This window comes from Etheostoma cragini, chromosome 6 (genome assembly GCF_013103735.1).
Source record: "Etheostoma cragini isolate CJK2018 chromosome 6, CSU_Ecrag_1.0, whole genome shotgun sequence".
Taxonomy (NCBI): Eukaryota; Metazoa; Chordata; class Actinopteri; order Perciformes; family Percidae; genus Etheostoma; species Etheostoma cragini.
The window spans coordinates 12486785-12507350 of NC_048412.1; the positions used below are offsets into that span (position 1 = coordinate 12486785).

The 20566-nt window shown below is 40.0% G+C and overlaps 1 protein-coding gene across 2 annotated transcripts in view; it reads right to left on the reverse strand.

Moving 5' to 3' along the window:
• Positions 1-20566, reverse strand: part of cdkal1 (CDK5 regulatory subunit associated protein 1-like 1) — a 224615-nt gene that overhangs the window by 193479 nt on the left and 10570 nt on the right. The window contains exon 1 of one of the 2 annotated variants that reach the window (XM_034873931.1): positions 13088-13249. The exons of the other annotated variant lie outside the window; for it this stretch is intronic. Coding sequence (XP_034729822.1) covers positions 13088-13097 — 10 coding nt within the window. The 5' untranslated portion in view covers positions 13098-13249. Of the gene's footprint in view, positions 1-13087; positions 13250-20566 lie in introns of those variants that run through there. 2 annotated transcript variants of the gene reach the window in all.

The window sequence follows — 20566 nt, forward strand, 5'->3', positions numbered from 1 at the left end:
TTGGCTGCTTAGAAATTAAGTGTTAACGAGCAGTTGGACAGGTGTACCTAATAAAGTGGCCGGTGAGTGTATATCCATTGCACACGTGGAACATAGTGCAACATGTCAACAGAGTAGGATACATCATGTAACAGTGACAATATAAAGCTTTTAAAGTCCATTTGGAGTACTACCGTGGATGCAGAAGTCTTGATGTGTAATTTTTATTGATTCATCATTTTAAAAGCATATCCTCCAACTACGGCCCGGCAGCATGTTTTTGATTCCGGCGGGTCTCAAAATCAACAATTTAGAAAGGTTTGCACTCTTGAATCCATGCTTACCAAGAACTTAAATCAGGCGTTTACGCCCAAGGTAACTAGGACTGCTTGAATAAAAAACTGAGTTTTCTTTTGTCCGTTGCGACATTGACAAGATTACAGAAGAACAATATCTCTTAACGGAAGAGGAAGTTGAGGTGCAGTAGTTTGCACATGCCAAGCCAAAGAGAGTAAAAACAAATAGCTGTTTTTCAAGGATATTAATGCTGCAAAACAGGAGAACGGTGTATTATGTTTCTTTGACTCCCCTGGAATGTGTGTGTTTCAACAGAAAACAACATTAGTGGATACAGAATCTAAATATGTATGTGGCACGGTCATGCCACTGACCCCACAAGAGGTTAAACTCCAGTAGGCAATGTGACCCTGTGTCTGCAAGAGTTTCCAAAGGCATGCCGGTTATGTGAATGGGACACTTGCAGGTGTAAATCTGAGCATGGGCGTTTGTCTATCTGAGTTAGTCCAACATTGTACTGATGACCTGGGTGTCCGTCTCAACCTACCGCCCACCCCCCCATGACTCTGAACAGAATAAATGAGAATGGACGAACCAAAAACGGGAATGTAGAAATGAAGAGGGGAGAAAGGAACGACTTTAAATCACAAAGCTGTCCGTGTCACACACAATGGGGCATCACCACGGCGCACGCGCGCACGGAAACACACGCACGCACGGACACACACGCACCTAAATATCTGACCTCTTAAGTTTCATTCTTTGATGTACTAGACCGTCAAAGTAAAAGTGAGACACATACCCTATCATTTTGGGTAGTGGAACAAAGAAGTGGGAAGCAAATCTTTTTAGAAAAACATTCCACCTTATACTGCTACTTTAAGCTGCATGCAACATAAAAGTTAGATCTAGCCATGACTGTATCCATATTAAATCACTGACTATAAGCAGTGTTATAATAATATGCACTACATTCAGTAGAGTAGTGGAGCAAGCTACAGCCCATTAATGAATAAAAAAATTAGTAATAATATAAAAGAAACCTACTATTGACCTTTTAATGCCAATAAAATGGTGTTAATTTTGTCACCTATTTTTAATTTAGTCTTGTGCCAAATGGCCATGATAGTTTTAGTCATATTTAGTCATTCCCATTTACTAGTCATACATATTGTTTCAGTCGACTAAAAGTCTCGTCACTTTAGTTTTAGTCAAAAGGGAACTGAGGTATCTTAGTCAAGTTTGGGTCAAAACATTTTAGTCTTTTTTTAAATAAGTTATTTCTGTGATTTCTGATAAACAATTCAGTCGAAAAATGTTTCACACATCTCAAATATTAGTTAAATGTCATAAATACATAACAAAATACATTTTTGTACATTTTTGTTGAATGCACCTATGGTAAAGCGTGTCTGGTTTTATACCGAGCTTCTTCCTTCACGCAAATACAATCATACACAGTGATGTTAGATAAGCGCCAGGGCTCCTGGGCTCTACAGCATGTTGTTTTGTTCCCAGCAGTTGCATACATTTCTCCAGCCGCTCTGCAAGCTGGTTAAGAGCAGCTTCGCCAGCACTCCTTTCCTTGCTTGAGGCCGGAGCACATCACTACGCGCTGTAGCGGCTTCTGCAGCAGGCTGAACCGAGCTTCCTCCCTCCCCCACCCCACCCCACATCACTACCTGGATGTGTGACGGCAAGATGAAAAAAAAGGGGACCCGCCGAATCTCTAGATGAGCCACACCTGAGCCTGATAGAGCCACGCTTAGTAGGGGGAAAAATACTGGGAACCAAGCAATTTGCCTGTTTGGAACAGGCACACACTCCAAATGGGCACTGCACTAGTTCTGTCTCATGATGAAAAAATAGAGACGATTGTCAAGAACATTGCATGTTAATTTAGTCTTAGTGTTTTTGGACATTGGTGCAGTCTTGTCATCGTCTTGTCATTGAAAAAAAAAAAGGTTGTGTATGAACACATTTAGTCTAGTCTAGACTTTTCTGTTATTTTCTTTTTCATTTTCCCCACTCCATAGTAAAATGACAGTGTCCTTAGATGATCCTATGCAACCATCGAAATACTTAAAAGTATTCTTGTGTGCTGGATGGATTTTAAGGTGAAAGTGTTAGTCTTTCCAAAAGCAATCACCTCCTCCCATAATGCATCCATTTGATTTGCAGAAAATGACAGACAACAATTTCTCTGACTGAATTTACAAGAACAATAAAATGTGTCTACTTGTAATGCAATTTTGCATTAGGCGCCTAAATGAAAGCATCGATAATTGATTGTTTTACTGTCAAACCTAATTAGTTGCAGTGAATTCAAAAATATGTTATTTCGACAATTACAGTGTCATACGTCTCTATGTGCAAAAACTGTTCTATAAATAGCAGATTGGTTTAAGTCTTACAGTAACACATTACGCTCATTAGTTTGCACTATGATCTAAATAATTAAAGACTTGTTTTGATGTGATAGCAATCTAAAATTAAACAGCAATCTTGCTTTCTAGTACTATGGTGCTCCCATTGTGATTACTCTGTAGACAGATTTGTTTGCTCCCTGCCAAGAGAGTACTTAACATTTTTAGGTTTCACTGATCCAGCATCCTGCTTGGGTTTTTCAGGCAGTTCAATGAAGGTTACTGCAGTCAGATCTTCATGCAGGCTCTTTTAATTCTCTCTCATTGATAGATATATCATATATAACCCCACTTTCACTGCAATCACTGAGGCTACAGTAGACTATCCTTTTCCATTTCAGACAGACGTACCTTAACAAGTTGGCTAACTTCCTCTGACATTCCTTTGACCGCTATACATACACTGTGTATATCTGTCCCTAGTGGAGATGAGCAGGAAGAGTTAAGCTATACAAGCATAGTTAACTGTACAGAAAAGCAACAAGACTGATTGGAAATGGTTGTTGTACTTGCTGCAGTACAGTGATTCTCAATCAAATTTGGATTACATTTCTCATACTGTTGGGCTCCACTCCATTCTGTCATTTCCCCAGACTACTTAAACTAAAACAAAGTATCTGAGCAATTGAGATGTGCAGATCTCCTAGACCAAAAACACAGACCTATGCAGTCTCCGATTTCCCTCTGATCATCAGCCCTGGTGGATGACATATGAGGGCAAAGGCAGAGAACTTTGGATATGTGTGTGTGTGTGTGTGTGTGTGTGTGTCTGTGTGTGTCGAGGAAGACAGCAAGCCCTTGGGGTCAATATGATGCTCCTGGTGCTTCACACAGACCATACCATGACCCACTTTCCACCCCATTCCATACCCCCCCAGACACCCCTCCCACACCCACACACACACACACACACACACACACAAACACACACACACCTCGTTATTTCTGTCTTCTTGCCTCCATCCATTCCACCCTCCATCTCAAACACATCTTTACTTATCTACTGCCCCCCCCATTCCCCATCCTACTCACACACACACACACACACACACACACACACACAAACACACACACACACACAATAACCCACAGGACATGCTGACCTTGGGATACAGTGCAGTTGTGGTTTATAGGGGCAAGCATGCTGGGGCAAAGGGGTGGCTTTGGGGTGAATGGATACACTTGACTGAGCTAACGAGGCCTGTCTGGCCTTATTGGCTGATTGGCTGACTTAACAGCTGGATGCCAGGCTGACTGGCTTGGACAGGTGGACTGGAAGGCAGGGTGGGGCGGTGATCCACTCACCAGTGTTGTGCATCACAATCAAGTCCTATACTAAGACCTCAAACCTGTCAGGAAAGTGAGATTTTCTAGGACATAACGGACCTAACCAAACTCCTCCCTGCTTTGTCAGACTGACAATGATAAGGATTACTGTCCGTCTCAAACTCAGTGACAAGTTAAACCTAACAGCAGCAGCTTCACAAACGATCAATGTTTTTTAGGGATGGAATTTTTTTTGTAACTTTATAATTTAACATCAGTTATTGGGAATCAAAATAAAATGTTTTGGATGACCATCTTTACAGTAGGCTGCCAATATGTCTCAAACGGTTACAGTTATATATATTTTTTTTTTATTAAGTAACGACAATGTTTTCTCGTTTTATTTTTATTCAAAAGCAATATAAAAGGAACAAGTTAGCTGGAACATAATTGGGAGAATGTGATTAATCATTCTCCTCTCGGCCGGTCACTTTACTTGTCTTGTTTCTTTAAAATCACATTGGTGCATTTGAAAACGGCCACCAAAAATCACCAAGAAAAGAAACTCCAATTAGGTTCATATATTGTTGTCTCTTCCCTGGATTGTGCCAAGTGGTGACTGCAGTTACAGATTTTAATGCAGTGTGTGTGTGTGTGTGTGTGTGTGTGTGTGTGTGTGTGTGTGTGTATGTATATATATATATATATATATATATATATATATAGTTTGATTGCATTTAGTGTGTGTTTGGCAGAACACTTGTGTGTTTGTGTAAAGCTTTGTCTCGTGCATGTATGTGTGTGTGTGCTTCTGTACGTTTGCATCACTGACGTGGCAAATTGTGAATGGGCCTTAGAGGACTTACGAGTTTCACCTCCAATCACATTTTACAAGTGAGCACTCACACAGGAACACAGTCACATACACACAAACACTATGACATGCATACGCAGAGGGGCCTTGGGGTTTTGGCAGTTGGTCTGTCTGTCTGTCTGTCTGTCTTACAGGGTGAGCAACCACTTAGCCGCGGATGATAACGCAATCAACTGTCAATAGAAGGACGCTGGCTACACACAGGAACACGCACACACAGGCGGACACACACACACACACACACACACACACACCCCTAAAGTAAGTTATGACATTAGTACAATTCAACTGGCTACATTACAAACTCATATTGCATAAAGTGACAAGCACATGAACATAATTAGAGCTGACATGATTAGTTGATTTATCAGTAGTAGCTTCTCCAATGTGAGAATTTCCTGATTATTGTAATTGTAGTAGTTGAGATGGATACGTTTTCCCTTTTTCCCCATTTCATAGATTAAACTGTAATTTAAAAACATATTCCCAGATTAATAGATGGAGCAGCACTAAACATAAGTAACGTGAATATCCAGTTACAAAAAAACATGTAGAACAAAGCCAAAATACTACACAAACAGAAAAACCCAAGCACAGCCACATCTTCCATCCTCATCTGCAGTTATTCTTCTGATGCAACTACAGAGCAATACCAATACAAAAATGGAACTGGTTGCCTTAGACACTCTACTACAGGATTGGTACAGTAATTGTCCCCATTGATGATCCTCCTGCTGTTCTTTTTGTATTCTTCCTGGTGACATACAGGTGGGTTGGGAGAGTCATCAGACCTGATGTTATGCACCTAGGCAGGCAGGGCAGAGGATGTTATTTTTGAAGATTATCCGCTCGTTTTCACTGTATTACTACAAACTCGTTTACGTTTTTGTCGTAGGTAAAAAAAAGAAAAGAAAAAAAGAAGCAGGGGTTCATTACAAACTACAACCTACATAATTAGGAAAGAAAAATTGCAGACAGGCAGCAGCAGAAATAAACCAGACCCCAGGCTATTTAAATCTATCTAGTTCAATGTTTTCTGAGAAAGATTACATTAATGGTTTAAGCAAAGATGCTCAGCTCACAAAAGTTAGGCACAGCAGGGGCTCACCACAGCACTCACGCCAACAGTTTGACAACATCTTAGAAACATCTATTCACTTGGGATTTTTCTCTGGTCATAACTATAGAGTCCATTAGTGTTACTGAGGAAGAGTCAGACCAACAGAAAGAGGCAAGGAGAGAGATGGATGGAGGACTAAGAGGGAGGGATGGAATCCAGAGAAAGAAGTTAAGAGAGATGGAGGTGGAGCAGTATTTGAAGTACAAAACGTTTCAAAAGACAGAAGAGATTGAGAAAAGGAGGTAGGGAGTTGGAGGCAGGGGCTGAGTTTGAGGAAAGAATAGGAAAGGAGGAGCATGGAAGAAAATGATGAAAATGCAGAGGAACAGACAGAAAGAGAACAAAACAACAAGGACGCGCAAAGAAGAGGCTGAGCATTAGAAGAGTAAGTGGGGGTATCTCAGTGAAAAATAGCAGGCGAGCTCAGCTGAAAGTGGAGCAGGAATGATGAATGCTCTGAGACAAGCCAACTGCTAATTTGGGTGGCAGAGGTTCGCTTCTACAGGGCAAGAGGCTGGAGTCAATCGGTCTCTCTTTCATCTGATCACAGAGACGCCAGACAAGGGACCCTCTTTTAGACTAAAAATAGGGGATACACCTACTAAACTGGCAATACAAACAGCCAATTACATATCTGCCTACACTGAGCAACATTAAAGCACTTTCTACCAACGGACCAGTGTTTATGATCTATACTAGAAGTGGTCATCAATATATTGTCAAAACCAGAGATCGGCAGCAGTTCCGTAAGTAAAGGGGGCAGGACACGGGAGAAATAAATACATTTTGAGCTATTAAGCTTCAAAGCAATCACTTCTTAAGAAGAAAAGAGTGCTTTGTAGGGCACATATGGCTTGTATATGGAAATAATGTACATCAGAGGAAAGTAATAATAAACATCTGGCAGTGGATTCCGTGTGATTTTAAAAGTGCATTAAGTGTGATTTATTGAGGTGCATACAGGCAGGGGATGGAAACCAGGCCTAAATACATTTTTGCCATTACACGTCTCACCTTGTATAGATAGGATGATTTGAAGCCTCAGGTTCATGCAGTAATTGGGGCCAATCACTAGTCTGCAGCTCAGACAGAAAACCATTATGATCATCAGCGCAGGCTTGAAAAGATATTTCACACAGCGAGAGAGGGATTATTAGAGTCAAGGGCACAAAAGTCAGTGTGTCTGGGAGAAAGAAGGGGATGGAAGGTTACTGACTGACAGAGTAATATGCCAATGATTTCACTTTTACCACATACCTCGGAGTGAAACATAGCAGACTCTTTCACCTTGTAGATGGAGGCCAGTGTAATTGCCTTCTCATTATTAGCAAGATTTGACTGTCCACATGTGAAGTTAGCATTTACTCTGGTTAGGGATAGAGGAAGCAGGCCAAACTAAAAGTGTACAGTTACAGTAACAGACCCACTTAAAGTTTATCGTTCAGCTCTCTGCTCTAAAGGAAGAATATTTCGTTGGGTTAATAAATAGGACTAATGCTGTGACATTAATAAAATAATTTCTTTTTCTAAATGGCAGTTTTTTGTAAAATGTTCTGCACTTTTACAAACAACCAAGTAACTGGTTTGAAACGGGTCTGTTTTCGCGTTATATACCAACTTTGTCAAGTTGTTTACCAGCTTCAATCTATTTACTAAAAAAGTGCTGGCAGTATTGTCGTGTTCATTCATTATTTAGCTCAGGGTATTAGGAAATGTCCTTCAGGATAACAAATCCTTGATTATCATCCTCCCTCTGACATTAGAAACTTAACTATGTGAAAACATATGTGTTTTGCCTATATAATAACCCTTCACTGACCTTACAATCCAAATAAAGTGTTATTTTGCAAACCTCATTCTCTCACTCCAAGTGTGTGTGTGTGTGTGTGTGTGTGTGTGTGTGTGTGTGTGTGTGTGTGTGTGTGTGTGTGTGTGTGTGTGTGTGTGTGTGTGTGTCTGTCTTTCAGTGCCTCAATGCCAACTGTTAAAATAATGCGCACCATGGTAACCACAGTCAGTTCCCCATTTCACAACAGTAACAGACTAGGCAAATATTGACCCACTTTTTCTCTTACATTACAAATGTGATTATATATGCTGTTTGCCTTAGGAGATGGCAGTTTGTTTTCAATAAGTATGTACCCCTCTGTGCGTGAGTGAGTGTGTTTACATGTTACATTTTAAGTTTAAAAATAGACTACGGGAGAACATGCATCAATTTGCTGTGTCCACAAAAGAATGTGTTGGCAGACTCTGGGGCATCCCGTCTGTGTCTGTGTGTGTGTGTGTTCCCTTTCTCCCTCATGCCACCTGAAAGAGAGATAAAGAAAGGTAGGAACCACCTGTATGTAAAAGCTCACCTGTCCTGGGAACAAATAAGACCAATAAAAGTGAACTGATGGCAGATGGAGCTTTACCTTAATAAAAGTGGTGGCGGTAGCTGAGAGGACCTGGGGTCTGTGATCATTAAAGAAATTACGATACCCAAGCAACACTAATGGTCGTCCTTTTTTGGCAATGACACTCACTAAGGTAAACTGTACAAAGGTTCTCACGCTTAGATATAATACGATTCACACAATAATCTTCAATAATGCTGTGCTGTCTGCTTAATTGTCATATACACATAGGCCACCAGTTTAGGTCCAAGTTCAGACATTCAGTACATTGAACACTGATTATACATGATTATTAACAAGTAGATTTGACCAAGCATTCTTATTGGTCCACTTGACATTTAGAATGTGCTCAAACCAGCACACCCAGAGCCATTTGAGCCATTGACTGTTTTTGAAAGATTTGTATTGATAAAAAATAAATTATGAACCACAGTGGAAGCCACATAAGCTCCCCAACTAATTTAGATGACGTGATTCACGCTCTGGAGTTAACTGTTACTAGTAAAGTTTGGATCACATCAGCTGTGCCTTCAACGCTGCGCTGTTAGTAGCTGCTACATGTGAATTTTGCAGACATACAGGAGCTAATTTTGTCATCAGCAGATATCTTAGTTGAAAGATTGAGCTGGCAAAGCAGCTTTGTGTTTATGTGTGTGGTATTTATTAAGAAAATAACACAATCTCTACAAAGTGTGAATGTGTGAAATGCTCCACAATATGAATACAGTTTGATTATAACATTTAGTGTGTGTTGACTTCAGTGATGCTCACAAACGTTGGCGAGTAAGGACTTATATCAAAACCTCTCATGTAATATTGCTAAAATAAAAGCACTTGGGATGAAGAAAAGTCTCATAAGCTGGAAGTGTTGGAAGGTTTCCGCTTAAACTTCAGTGTAGTGTAGGTTCACATATTCACTTAATGACTTAAAACTGGTTATATTTAATGCTTGCCATCTTTATTTTGCCAGGGATAATGTAGAGTTCAGTCCTTGGTCTGCTATTGAAACTGGAGGTCCCTCATAAAACCGACAATTTTTTAAAGTATTAGCCCATAGACAATACTTATTACTTATTCTTAGCACTATCTCAGTTACTGTGCAGGACTTTCCTTGGTTTGTCATGTGAAAAGGCTCCACATTAAGTCCTTTTCAGACATAGAATACACAACATTGTTGGCTTCACCTATCTGGTAAAGTCATGGCATTTTGTCATTCAGACATAAGTGACTTTTACATTAACATGACTGCAACTTTACAGAATGACCTGCACGCTCACGTGAGTAGGGTTAAAAAATTACGGGAATTTTCAAAGTTGGAACTGGATATTTTTAATATTGCGAAATAAATAAGAGATAATAAAATATTTGTAGAAATCAGTAGAAGATGTGATGATCTCTCTCTGTACACATATATTGATGTAAAGGGAAGAATGTCTAAAAAGGGGCTTATGCCTCTTTAACAACCCCTCACCAATGGCACCCTGTTCATTAACAGTTTGAGCAGTTTGTTTATGAACAGGAAGAAGAAAAAAAAGACCAGTTGAGAGCACCAACCTACATGTTTGACAGGATGATAGGTATGGAACTCCCAGATGTACTGCATGTGCTAATGATAGTGTTGATGATAGTGTTTCCCACAGGTTGACAATGTACTTGTGGTGGTGGGAGGCACATGATGTGAATCTGCAGTGTGTTATGGCTGGGTTTAGTAATAAACAGGTCAAACTGAATGAAATATTAACAGATAATATAGGAAGAAATTACTATTTAAATAAACAAAATTGAATAGAAGATACAGATTAAGTGTAGTGTATGTTCTTTGTCAATTAAATCTGGTTTGTCTGTCATCAATGTTATGGTTCAGCAGATAAAATACCTGATTACCCAGAGCCAAATGTATTAACAATCCTAAAACCATATTATGATCCATACAGAAAGTTAGCCTAAATGTTATAATAAATTAACTCCTGTTGAATCATATTAATGTTACACTAAGGATACCCAAAGTTAATTATTGTTCATCTGTCATTCAGAAAAACTCTTCTCTGCATTGTAGTTTACAACTTTCACAGCCAACTTGATAAATGTTTTATATGGGCTCGAGTCTATAAATACAGGTAATGGGTACGGCACAGAGACGAAGGAAGGAAACAGGCTTGGTTAGCAATTAGCTCCGGTTAGCTCCAGTTAACTTATTATAAAGTTCAGCTTTGGAGGGTGAACAACCAGACTCTGATAGATGATGCTCAGGGCTTTTTCACAGAGGTGTGTGCGTGGTGGTTTTATGGTTTAACAATACAGTTAATCCAACTGGAAGCTACAACGCTACAAGCAGCGTGCTACTACCAGCCTGGATTGGATAAACAAGTAGAACCTATGAATGGGAAACACACACTGGATTAGATCAGTGTAGTGTGCAATAAGTCAGCATAGCCCCACTTAGTCCATCCAATTTCTTATTAACTGTTAATGGCCAATGCAATGCTAATTAGTTTCTATGATTCATTAGGCCTGTAAAGTTCTCACTACAGAAGTGGTTTACCCTAAAATAGAGAACCTACAAAACAAAAAAAGGCCTTTTGATGAATACTTCCCGCGACACACAGACTGTTGTATTGTCTCCACGCTAAAGCTTTTTGCATTAAGAGGAAGTTGCCTAAGCTTGGTATTGCAGCTAATAACCCTTTCGCATATTTACGCTCCACATGTTAAGCGCCCTAATATGATTAATAGTAATAATTAGAGCTTCCTCTGCTTTTTTTATTTCTGGGTGGAATTGAAACAATTTAGGTCATCTGGCCCCTTACTCCCAGATCTAAGCTGTGGGACATGCAAATCAGATGCAAATGCAACAGAGAAGTGAAAACTAGTTAAAGGCCCGAGTAATAAATACTGAATTTAGCCTCTTGGCATTCCAAAAACAGCCAGTTGGGGTTCATATGCAAATGGTATGCAAAGAGGACGCAGAGAGGTTTTCTGACACTGAGAACATTGGGGGGGGGGTTCCTGGTGGCTTAGCAGGCAGAGGCACATAACATGTCATTATGATGTTGCGGGTTTGAAGCCAGTCCATGTTGCCATCCCCAGACAACTATCACACAGACGAGGGGGTACAGAGGATAGAAGAGAGGAACGGAAAACAGGAAAAAATGTGTTTGAGACATTAGATGAAAGGAGCAAGACGAGAGGGTAAGACAAGGAAAATGGGAGTCATGGTACGTAATTTCAAAAGTAAACCCCAGACACTGCTGGCTGCTGATTAGAGGATCAGTGTGAAGATGAAGGCAGAGGGAGAAAGACAAAGACTTAAGAGATACAATTTGATTGTAGGAAGGAGGCAAGTCAAATAAAAAGAGAGAAAGGTTGAACATGAGATCAAAAAGATCACAAAGATACCAACGAGAAAAAAAGAAAGGAGCTGACGAAGTAAAAACCCGGAAAGTTGAAAATAAATCCGAAAGATTCACCATGAAAGACAAAGAGTATTTGACAGTCTTTGAAAGCGTTAAGAGCAAATGTAGAAAAACAGATATTGGTATGAGGAGGAAAGCTAGATAAACACAATCTGATCTAGCTTGTTCCTAAAAAGAGAGGGAAAGGCTAAATATAGAAAAGAAACCTGGAGTAAACACATTATGCACCCACTGTTAGCGGACCACTATGTTCAATTGGCAAATTATACGCAACCACGCACGCGCACACACACACATACACACGCAAGCATGCATCCACGCACGCACACGCACGCCTCCACCTGCAGTTTCACCACATTAGAAATAATTGTATCATAAACATCTTGTAAAATCCATCTTAAATCTTGAATAAAAATTAGTTCTTAATATTTAATTGGCGTTGTCTCACCGCCACATTGTCAGCTACGGAGCGCACAAGGAGGAGATGGCTCGACTGCATTGAATACAGCAGAGCATCAAATACCCTAGCATTAGATAACGGCAGAACACAGTGCACATAACTAAATATCTATCTTTAATACTGTGCATATATCATCAAATGGCAAAGTCTGGAAATGTAGCCGTTAGCTCTCGTGCAATCGTTACATTTAATGTCCTCGTTATCAGTCCGAATTTTAATACTATTTGTGACAAAAGCTGCATGAAGAAAGGCGTGTTAGACTTCTGTCTTCTAATTGTATCTTGGGTTAGGGGATACCACTTGTTGATGCTGTGATTTTGGCAAAGTGTTAATAATCCCAAATTGTTGTAAATATGAATTCTGTGATGGTGACCCCCTCGTGCGGAATGCTGCATGTTGGCAATCAGGAGAGAAAGAGACTTTCAACTAACAAAATTAAATTCTCTAAAGTCAAGTACAAGTGCTTTTGGATCTATGGACGGAACTGGGTCCAGTAGAGAGGGACACGCACTAGAAACGTGCCACCCCAGTCCAAATACAGGTCCAAAATATTTCCAGAGGGAAATGGCAGACAGCTTTTAAAGTGTTTTATATAAATAGCACATATAATCTTCAACTTTATCACCAAGGTTTGTTTGGATAGAATATATAGATCTGTTAAATCTTATCCTATAGGTCTGGTCTATCGAAGCTGTCCCCGAGTGCCGTAATGCCTGCCGTTTTGGACAGTGTTATCAATACAGGTAATATAAAGATCAGGTTTCCCTACACTGTGCGAGAACAGTCCAAAAATAATACTTCAATTTGATGAAATGTCCGAGCGTCTGAGAAGTTTTTTGCTTTTTCCCCCCACCAGTCATCATGATTCAGCTCAATGAAAGAACAACTGCCCGAGTCATTAACATACTGATCAGCATTCATGAGGTGCTTTGCATTGACAATTTATGGTTCAAAATGGGAGTGTACAGGGCGGGATCAGAGGCTGATTCGTGTACACACACTTGTGGGTAATCCGTGATTTGTAAAGGGAACATTGCTTACAGATGTGGGTACGCACAGTTTTATAAATGAGAGCCCTGATCTCTCTACCTGCAATGCCACCACATTCAAAATGAACACTGCAAAGCTCTTAATCACAGCCTCTAACCTGCAACAAATATACACACACAGGCTTGTTGATGATGTGCTTTGCACTGAGTAGTGAAAGGAATGTGGCTGTTTGCATGTAGGCTGGTGAAAACAGACACTGTTCTGCTGATGGTATTCTGGTCAAAACATGTTAAATTGCTAGTCTATCTTACAGCCTTTGAATTCATTTACATACACACCAATCAATTAGGGTGGTCTGTTTTTGAGCTTCTGCATTTTAAAACATATTGAATATGGTTCACCAAAACACCACGTATCTTTTGTAATTGTGGGAATCATGAATGCAACACTTATTAAGAAATTATATATTCAGAGACATTGAAGTATAAGGATATAGAAATGTGCAGGGGGCTTAGCACCATAATGCTAAAAAAACACAAAACTAAAGACCAAATTAATATGCCAACTAACAGCAGACACACACAGAAGCTATTTTCATTTTGGTGCCCTAGCTATCCAGTGTGTCCGACCACACAAGCTGTGGCAATGGTTTCACCAATGTGTTGTGTCAGGCAGGTAATCTTATACAGGAAGGCCGCAGTACATCCAGATACTTTACAAAATAAAACACATTTAAAAATAAAACCTCCATGTATATAGAGATTTTGGCTGTCTCGATTTCTCAGCTGTTTCTACAGCGAGACACGCAATTAGGCACATGGAGAGAGAGACAGACAGACAGGCAGGCAGACAGACAGACAGACAGACAGACAGACACACACACACACACACACACTAGGGTTGTAACGATGTGTAAAATAAAACCAAAATCGCAGAATTGCGACACACCCCTTCCAACTCCCAGAGCTAACCTTCCCTTCCAGATCCAGTGCTACTGGATCTTCAAATTGCTATTAGTCTTAGTCATTTTTGTGCCTTATTCCCGTTTTGTCTGGTAAATTTTAGCTAACTATAAAGTCGGCTAAAAGTGAAATGGGGAGCCCGTAACTCTAACAGAGGCGTAACGTTACAAATGGCCGCTGCTCTGTCTACGGTTCAGTTAACTGCCATTAGTGTCCTTAGCACCAGAGCGGACTGTGGATGTGTCCGCGGACCGGGCTGTTGTCAGCTGTCATCCCGACTGAAGCCTTGCAGCGCCGGGAGACTGAGGCAGAAGGCGGGGGTGTGCTAGGTGTGGGTAGCAAGACGTTGTGTAGAGTGGAGAGGAACAGGATCGCTTTGTGACCGATGCAGAGAAATGCGCAGCTGGTAGAACAGCCAGGCGTTCCATCAGACACAAATCCACACTTTGCGGCTATTTGAAGTGCTTCAGCGTGTGTTGTGTTTCCCGCTTAAGCCTAAAAATTTATTTTACTTTTTAGTTGTTTGATTTGCACAGTTATACCAAAATAATGTCATCTATACCTTCTCACTTCTCTCACTCTCCAATGTGTAATTTTGTACATATTATTTCAAAACTGCTAAGCCTTATTAAAAATTTATATAAAAAAGAAATTCATATTGTCGATCTTGCCGTTTCAAAGCTTGCTTTTTTTTTACTTAATAAAATCTGATTAAGGAGAAATTACAACAGGAATCGTAATGGCTAATTCTTTGGCACGGTTGGAAGTGTTTTAATAGAACAAAGCTGCCTATGGCATTTGTGTGTGTGAGTCGGTTTGTGCTTTTGTACGTGTGTGCATGCATGTCTGCCTTCATGCATCTGTGCATGAATATATTAGCTAGGTGGGGCGGACATGAAGCCAAATCCCAGAGAATGTTCCTCTTAATTAATAAATCATAACAAAATGGAACAATTTATGATGTTTTCCATCGTAAATAATTGATGTTTTTGTTCACAGTCAGCGTTGATAATGGGTCCAATTCTCCGATAAAAAACTAGGATATAGGACAAAGGGAAGGAAGATCTGCAGTAGAAATAATGAGCCTAAAAAAGTGGCGAGGAAAATGACAGAGTAGGGGTGTGGGGGTTACACGCTCACACACACACACTAACAAATTCCCTTGAAAACAGATGGCATCAGAATTATCTGATGTCCTGTCACTGTCTTTTTAGATTTTAATCCAGCTCCTACACACATCCGAGTCTCTTTAATCAGATACCAGGTCAGAGAAGCTAAATCAAGCTGAGACAATCATGCTGCCAGCATATTACAATACACTGACAGATAGTCAGACAGCAATGTACCGGTGCACGTAATGCCAAGAGTGAACATACCAACCAAGGGTGATGTTGCTTTCAGGGCTTGAAGACAATTGTAAAAGTGTTTCTGCAACAGCTAAATTTTGGCCAAATTACAAACTTTCTTTGCATACAATCCACTTATTTATCAATGTGAATTAGCCGTCCCTCAAACAGCATTATCACAGCGGAGGCCTGGTGTTTGGTTCCACTTAACTCATTTGCTGAGTTTAGCTAAAATTGATGCTTAAATCTACAACTGATTGTAATTCATGGGCTTTACAATGACTTTGTTGCAAAGGGAAGGCAGAAGGGTACAAAATATATTCATATTCAGACTCAATATATTTATCGCAATATATCAAAAGTGTCGCAACAATTGCACTATTTTGTTTATTTTGTGGAGCGCTGCCTCCCGTCCATTGGCTGTGTTTGATTTAGAGCCCGATTGAAACGCTCTATATGTATGTATATAACTATCAAAAGAATTTTGATAGCTAACAAAACGTGCAAGTTATAGAGGACCAACTTCCTGTCTGGGGCTGTTTAAAGAGGAAGTTGTGTATCTGGCCAACATTTATTCAGATTGGCGCCAAATATAACACAGTTGTTTCGCATAGCGGCTTGAGCATCTATGCCAAATCTTGAGTGAATCGGACATTACCTGGGGCTGTTAGAATTTCTTTTATTAATAACCCACATTGCTATCCCATCTGCATGAAATGTTGAATTTGGAATAAAATGCTGTAAATTTGAGCGTACATGGTCCACTTGGCTTGAAACTTTTCACGGTTAATCCGAGTCCGACCCTGACGACATGCAGTACAGGCCAAAAGTTTGGACACACATTCCCCTTCAATGCAAAACTTGGATTTAGACTCGGTGGACCCTTGTGACAAAAAGCTATCAAAAGAATGTAATTTGAACGTTTCATTTATTTTCATGACTATTTACATTGTAGATTATCACTGAAGGCATCAAAACTACAAATGAACACATGTGGAATTACGTACTTAACAAAAAAAGTGTAAAATAACTGAAAACATGTCTTATATCCTAGTTAACAAAAACAATGTAAATAGTCATGAAAATAAAGAAAACGCATTGAATGAGAAGGCGTGTCCAAACAAGTCACCCACAGTTTTTTAAAGAGCCAAAATGAAGCTCAAAGTTGCCGGCTTCTGTTGGCTCCAGCTGTGCCTGACGCCACGTCTGGAGGTAGACCGTGGATGGAGCTGAGGCAGGTAAACGACTTTGTCACAAAAAATCCCCCCCCTCATACATTTGTCATGAATGGGGAAATTAGCTACAGAGATCAAAACCATGGGGGGTTTCCCAAGGAAAGAAAAAAATAAATATGATTACATTATTTCATTTATAATCTCCAAAACATGACTGATATGTGACCAAAAACCAAAGAAATATAGGCTTGTCATAACAGTCCTGGTCAACCATTGATCAACTATCAACCACAGTCGCATGAAGACAAGAGTAGACACATTCAAACCACAACTGTAAAACAAATTAAACACAAAAGGCTGAACGATCACACACACACAGTCAGCAGAGGCCTTTTGAGGACAGATGTATTGAGTTCATTCCCTCCCACACACCCACACACACACACACACACACACACACACACACAGAGAGAGATCAGATATCAAAAGGCAGTGTCTGTCTGGAAGATTAGAAGAGCCATCTGTCTGCCATGTGGAAAGCCTCGGATTATCAATACACTTCACACACTTCTGTACGTGCATGTATCTGTGTGCTTGTGTTTGATCCAACTACTGAGTATGGGATGCAAATTAGAGAGACAGAAACAGAAGCACAGAATAAATAATTCAAAGTAACAATACAAAAATAAAATTCACTTTTGGTAGTTTATTATGAACTTAAATCCACACAGCCTAGCACCATTCCTGGGGGCTTGGTCCAAGTAATGTAAAGAAACACAGCGACTCGTTTTAGAGAGCAAACACTTCCAAAAGCATTCATTTACAACACAGACAGCCTGGAAATGACTAGTGGCCACACTTAATGCTTTATCAATACATAGCTATTGATCTCTTCCTCAGCTAAACTTTAACTGTATTTACTCTGTTAGGTTTCCCGTGTTAGATCTATACCGCTAACATAACCTGAAGATGAGAGGAGGGCAAGGTTGAATAAGAGCAAGAGAAAGTAGCACAAAAAAACGGCGTGAGAAAATGTGAGTGAATGAAAAGAGGTCGTTGACTAGACCTCACTAACCTGTGAATTATCACAGACACTTACTTCGATACATTCACAATTTCTCTCTGGTCAAGCAAGGTCCTGCCGATGCTTCCAGTCAAGTTATTTTTTCTGCTTTGTGATCAAAGTTACTTCATTTTCAAACTAAACCCACTGCTCAAATCATCTGCGGCTTTTAAATCCACTCTAATATCTGTGCTCTCACATGGAAATCTAGCACATAGCTGATTAATTAATATGTATGAAGGCAAGATCAGGCAGAGACACACTTAGAATTGATTCATTACTCAAGGACTGAAGTGCACACACATCCAAGCATGTCCTGTATTAATATACTGAATTCTTTAACCTAATTATTCTTAGGTGGCCCTCACAAAACTCATGATTTCATAAAACACACAAACACGCTTACACGTGACTGGGTTGGCTTGGTTGGTAGAGCAGGCACACGTATACTTAGAAGTTTATGCCTCGGCGCAGAGGTCCAGGGTTCAAGTTTGACCTGTGACAATTTCCTGCATGTCTTCCCCAGTGCCTGTCTTTGTCTAGCCAGTGCTTTCATTCATCAGCAGGTGGCCTCATGTGAACACACACACACACACACACACACACACACACACCAGGTCACCCCTGCTTTCCATTTCAGCGTGTGGTCAGCAAGTAATGGCACTGATGGCTGAACATTGGACACTCAGCAGGGGATATCTTCCAAAACAACACAAAAAGGGCCAAAGGGAAGAGAGGGAGGGAGAAAATCCTCAAAGGGGGCCTTGAAAAGTCATTCAAACGGTCTCCACTCTCTTTGCTTTTTATCCATATGTCACACACACTTACTCCACCCACACCAACAGCCTGGCATGCCACGTTAATTACTAATGTCTTTCAAGCTTTCATTTCGTCCTCATGAGGAAAATTACATTTTTTTCCTTGTTGGGTTGGGATGACAGGGCAAACAAAGGACAAATTAGAAGTGAGAGAGACAAAAAAAATGTCTCTTTAGGCATGTTAAAGAAACAAGCTAATGATTCAAAAACAGAGCAAGCAACAATGAGTTATCAAATGTCAAAGGATACAGATCATCTTGCTTTGGTCTTTTTAGTTCTACTGTCAAAGAATCCGACACAGTATTACACACAGTACGTTTACATGTACACCAATATTCCACTATTATTTTGAATATGACAATATTCCAAAATTGATACAGGTCATGTAAACAGCATATTCCTGTTGGATATTCTGAATAAGGCCTTTTTGGAATAGAGCATTTTACGTTTAAGATATGTGGGACATTCCGGTATTATTCGGGTTTTATGGGCATTGTTTCGACATGTAAACAGCGAATTCGGAATATGCGTCTCAATCAGGGTTTTCACCGCAGACTTATGGTCAGCTCTATGCGTTTCTATAGCTTCTGTACACAAACCAACAGTTTGCAAAGATGGAGACTCGATAAGGAGAATCACAGCTACTTTCAACAATATCAAAGACTTATATTAAAGACTTATATCAACATATCATTGGATATGCACACACATCGCTATGCCAACCTTATCAAGTAGCTGGTTGAAGGAATGAAAGAGGGACGCTATGTTTGCACGGTCCAACAAGTCTACCACCACTGGTAAACTCTGAAAATGGGAATATTAGTGGAATACTCACTTTCATTAGCCTCAAAGCTTACTCGGGAATATCCCCCCCTCCAAATTCTATTATGAGCATGTAAATGTAGTCACTGTTTGTCCTCCAAGAGAGGAAAGCTAAGGGAGTCCCTGACATCACTCAACTGAAAAAATTAAGACATGTAATTGGATTAAAACATTTTTAAATTAGGACAGTTTGTAGTGTGAAATTATGTGAATAAAACTCAAATTTGTCCTGAAGCCCCTAATAAACTTGATGTTTTGCTGTGTCTTATATACGTCACCAAAATGTTCGAGCAACTTTATAGCTCAAAGTTAAAGGGGTGATAAAAAATATTTCACAGTAAACTGAGTCACCAGTTGACATTTCCATACTATGATGTTGCATGCCTAACCAAAAAAAGCGGATAAGATTAGTGTTGTGTTTGGTTAGTTTTTTCTTAATGTCAACAAATCCCATTAAAAGACAAAAGCCAACAATGCATTATTCTGTCTTTAATACTTTGTCTTTCTCTATCTGTCTATGGTACCCAAGGCGCTTTCGTTCTTACAAAAGAGGCAAATCTCAGCACACAACAGGCCCAGCACACAAGATCCCCAGTCAGGTTGAAGTTCAGCGGAGCTATGTTTGTTCTGTACATTCTCACAAAGTCCTGAGAGGTCTAATCAAGCCACATGAAGAAAAAAAAAACCTGTTTAGGTGTACTACGGATTTCTAGAGGCTTTAAAAAACTTCTAATCACAAATATATAATTTTACTTTTTAGCAAATATTACTGAAACAGGAGTAAATAGTGTATTTGTTAGGGACTAATTTTAGCCTCAGTGTGTGCTTGCAAGTATTCAAATCAGCAAGATGGTGTACATGGGATTGAATACGTTGGTGCCAGTGGGACACATCCAATTTAATAACAAAAAGTCTCAACTTTTAGGCATCGCAGTTTCCCAAGAAAACATTTTGATTCATATTAATAGATATAAACTGGCAGGGGCATTGGAGGGTGGGTTGGCTACTAACATACTGGGAGGTCCCTAACACATCCACAGGCAGGTCGCGTTGCCCACTGAGCAGCTTAAGTTGAGACGCTGGGAGTTAAATGCCTTGGTAAATGACACCTAATGCAACATGTGGAAGGGGATGGAAAACATGACTCCCTCTCCAA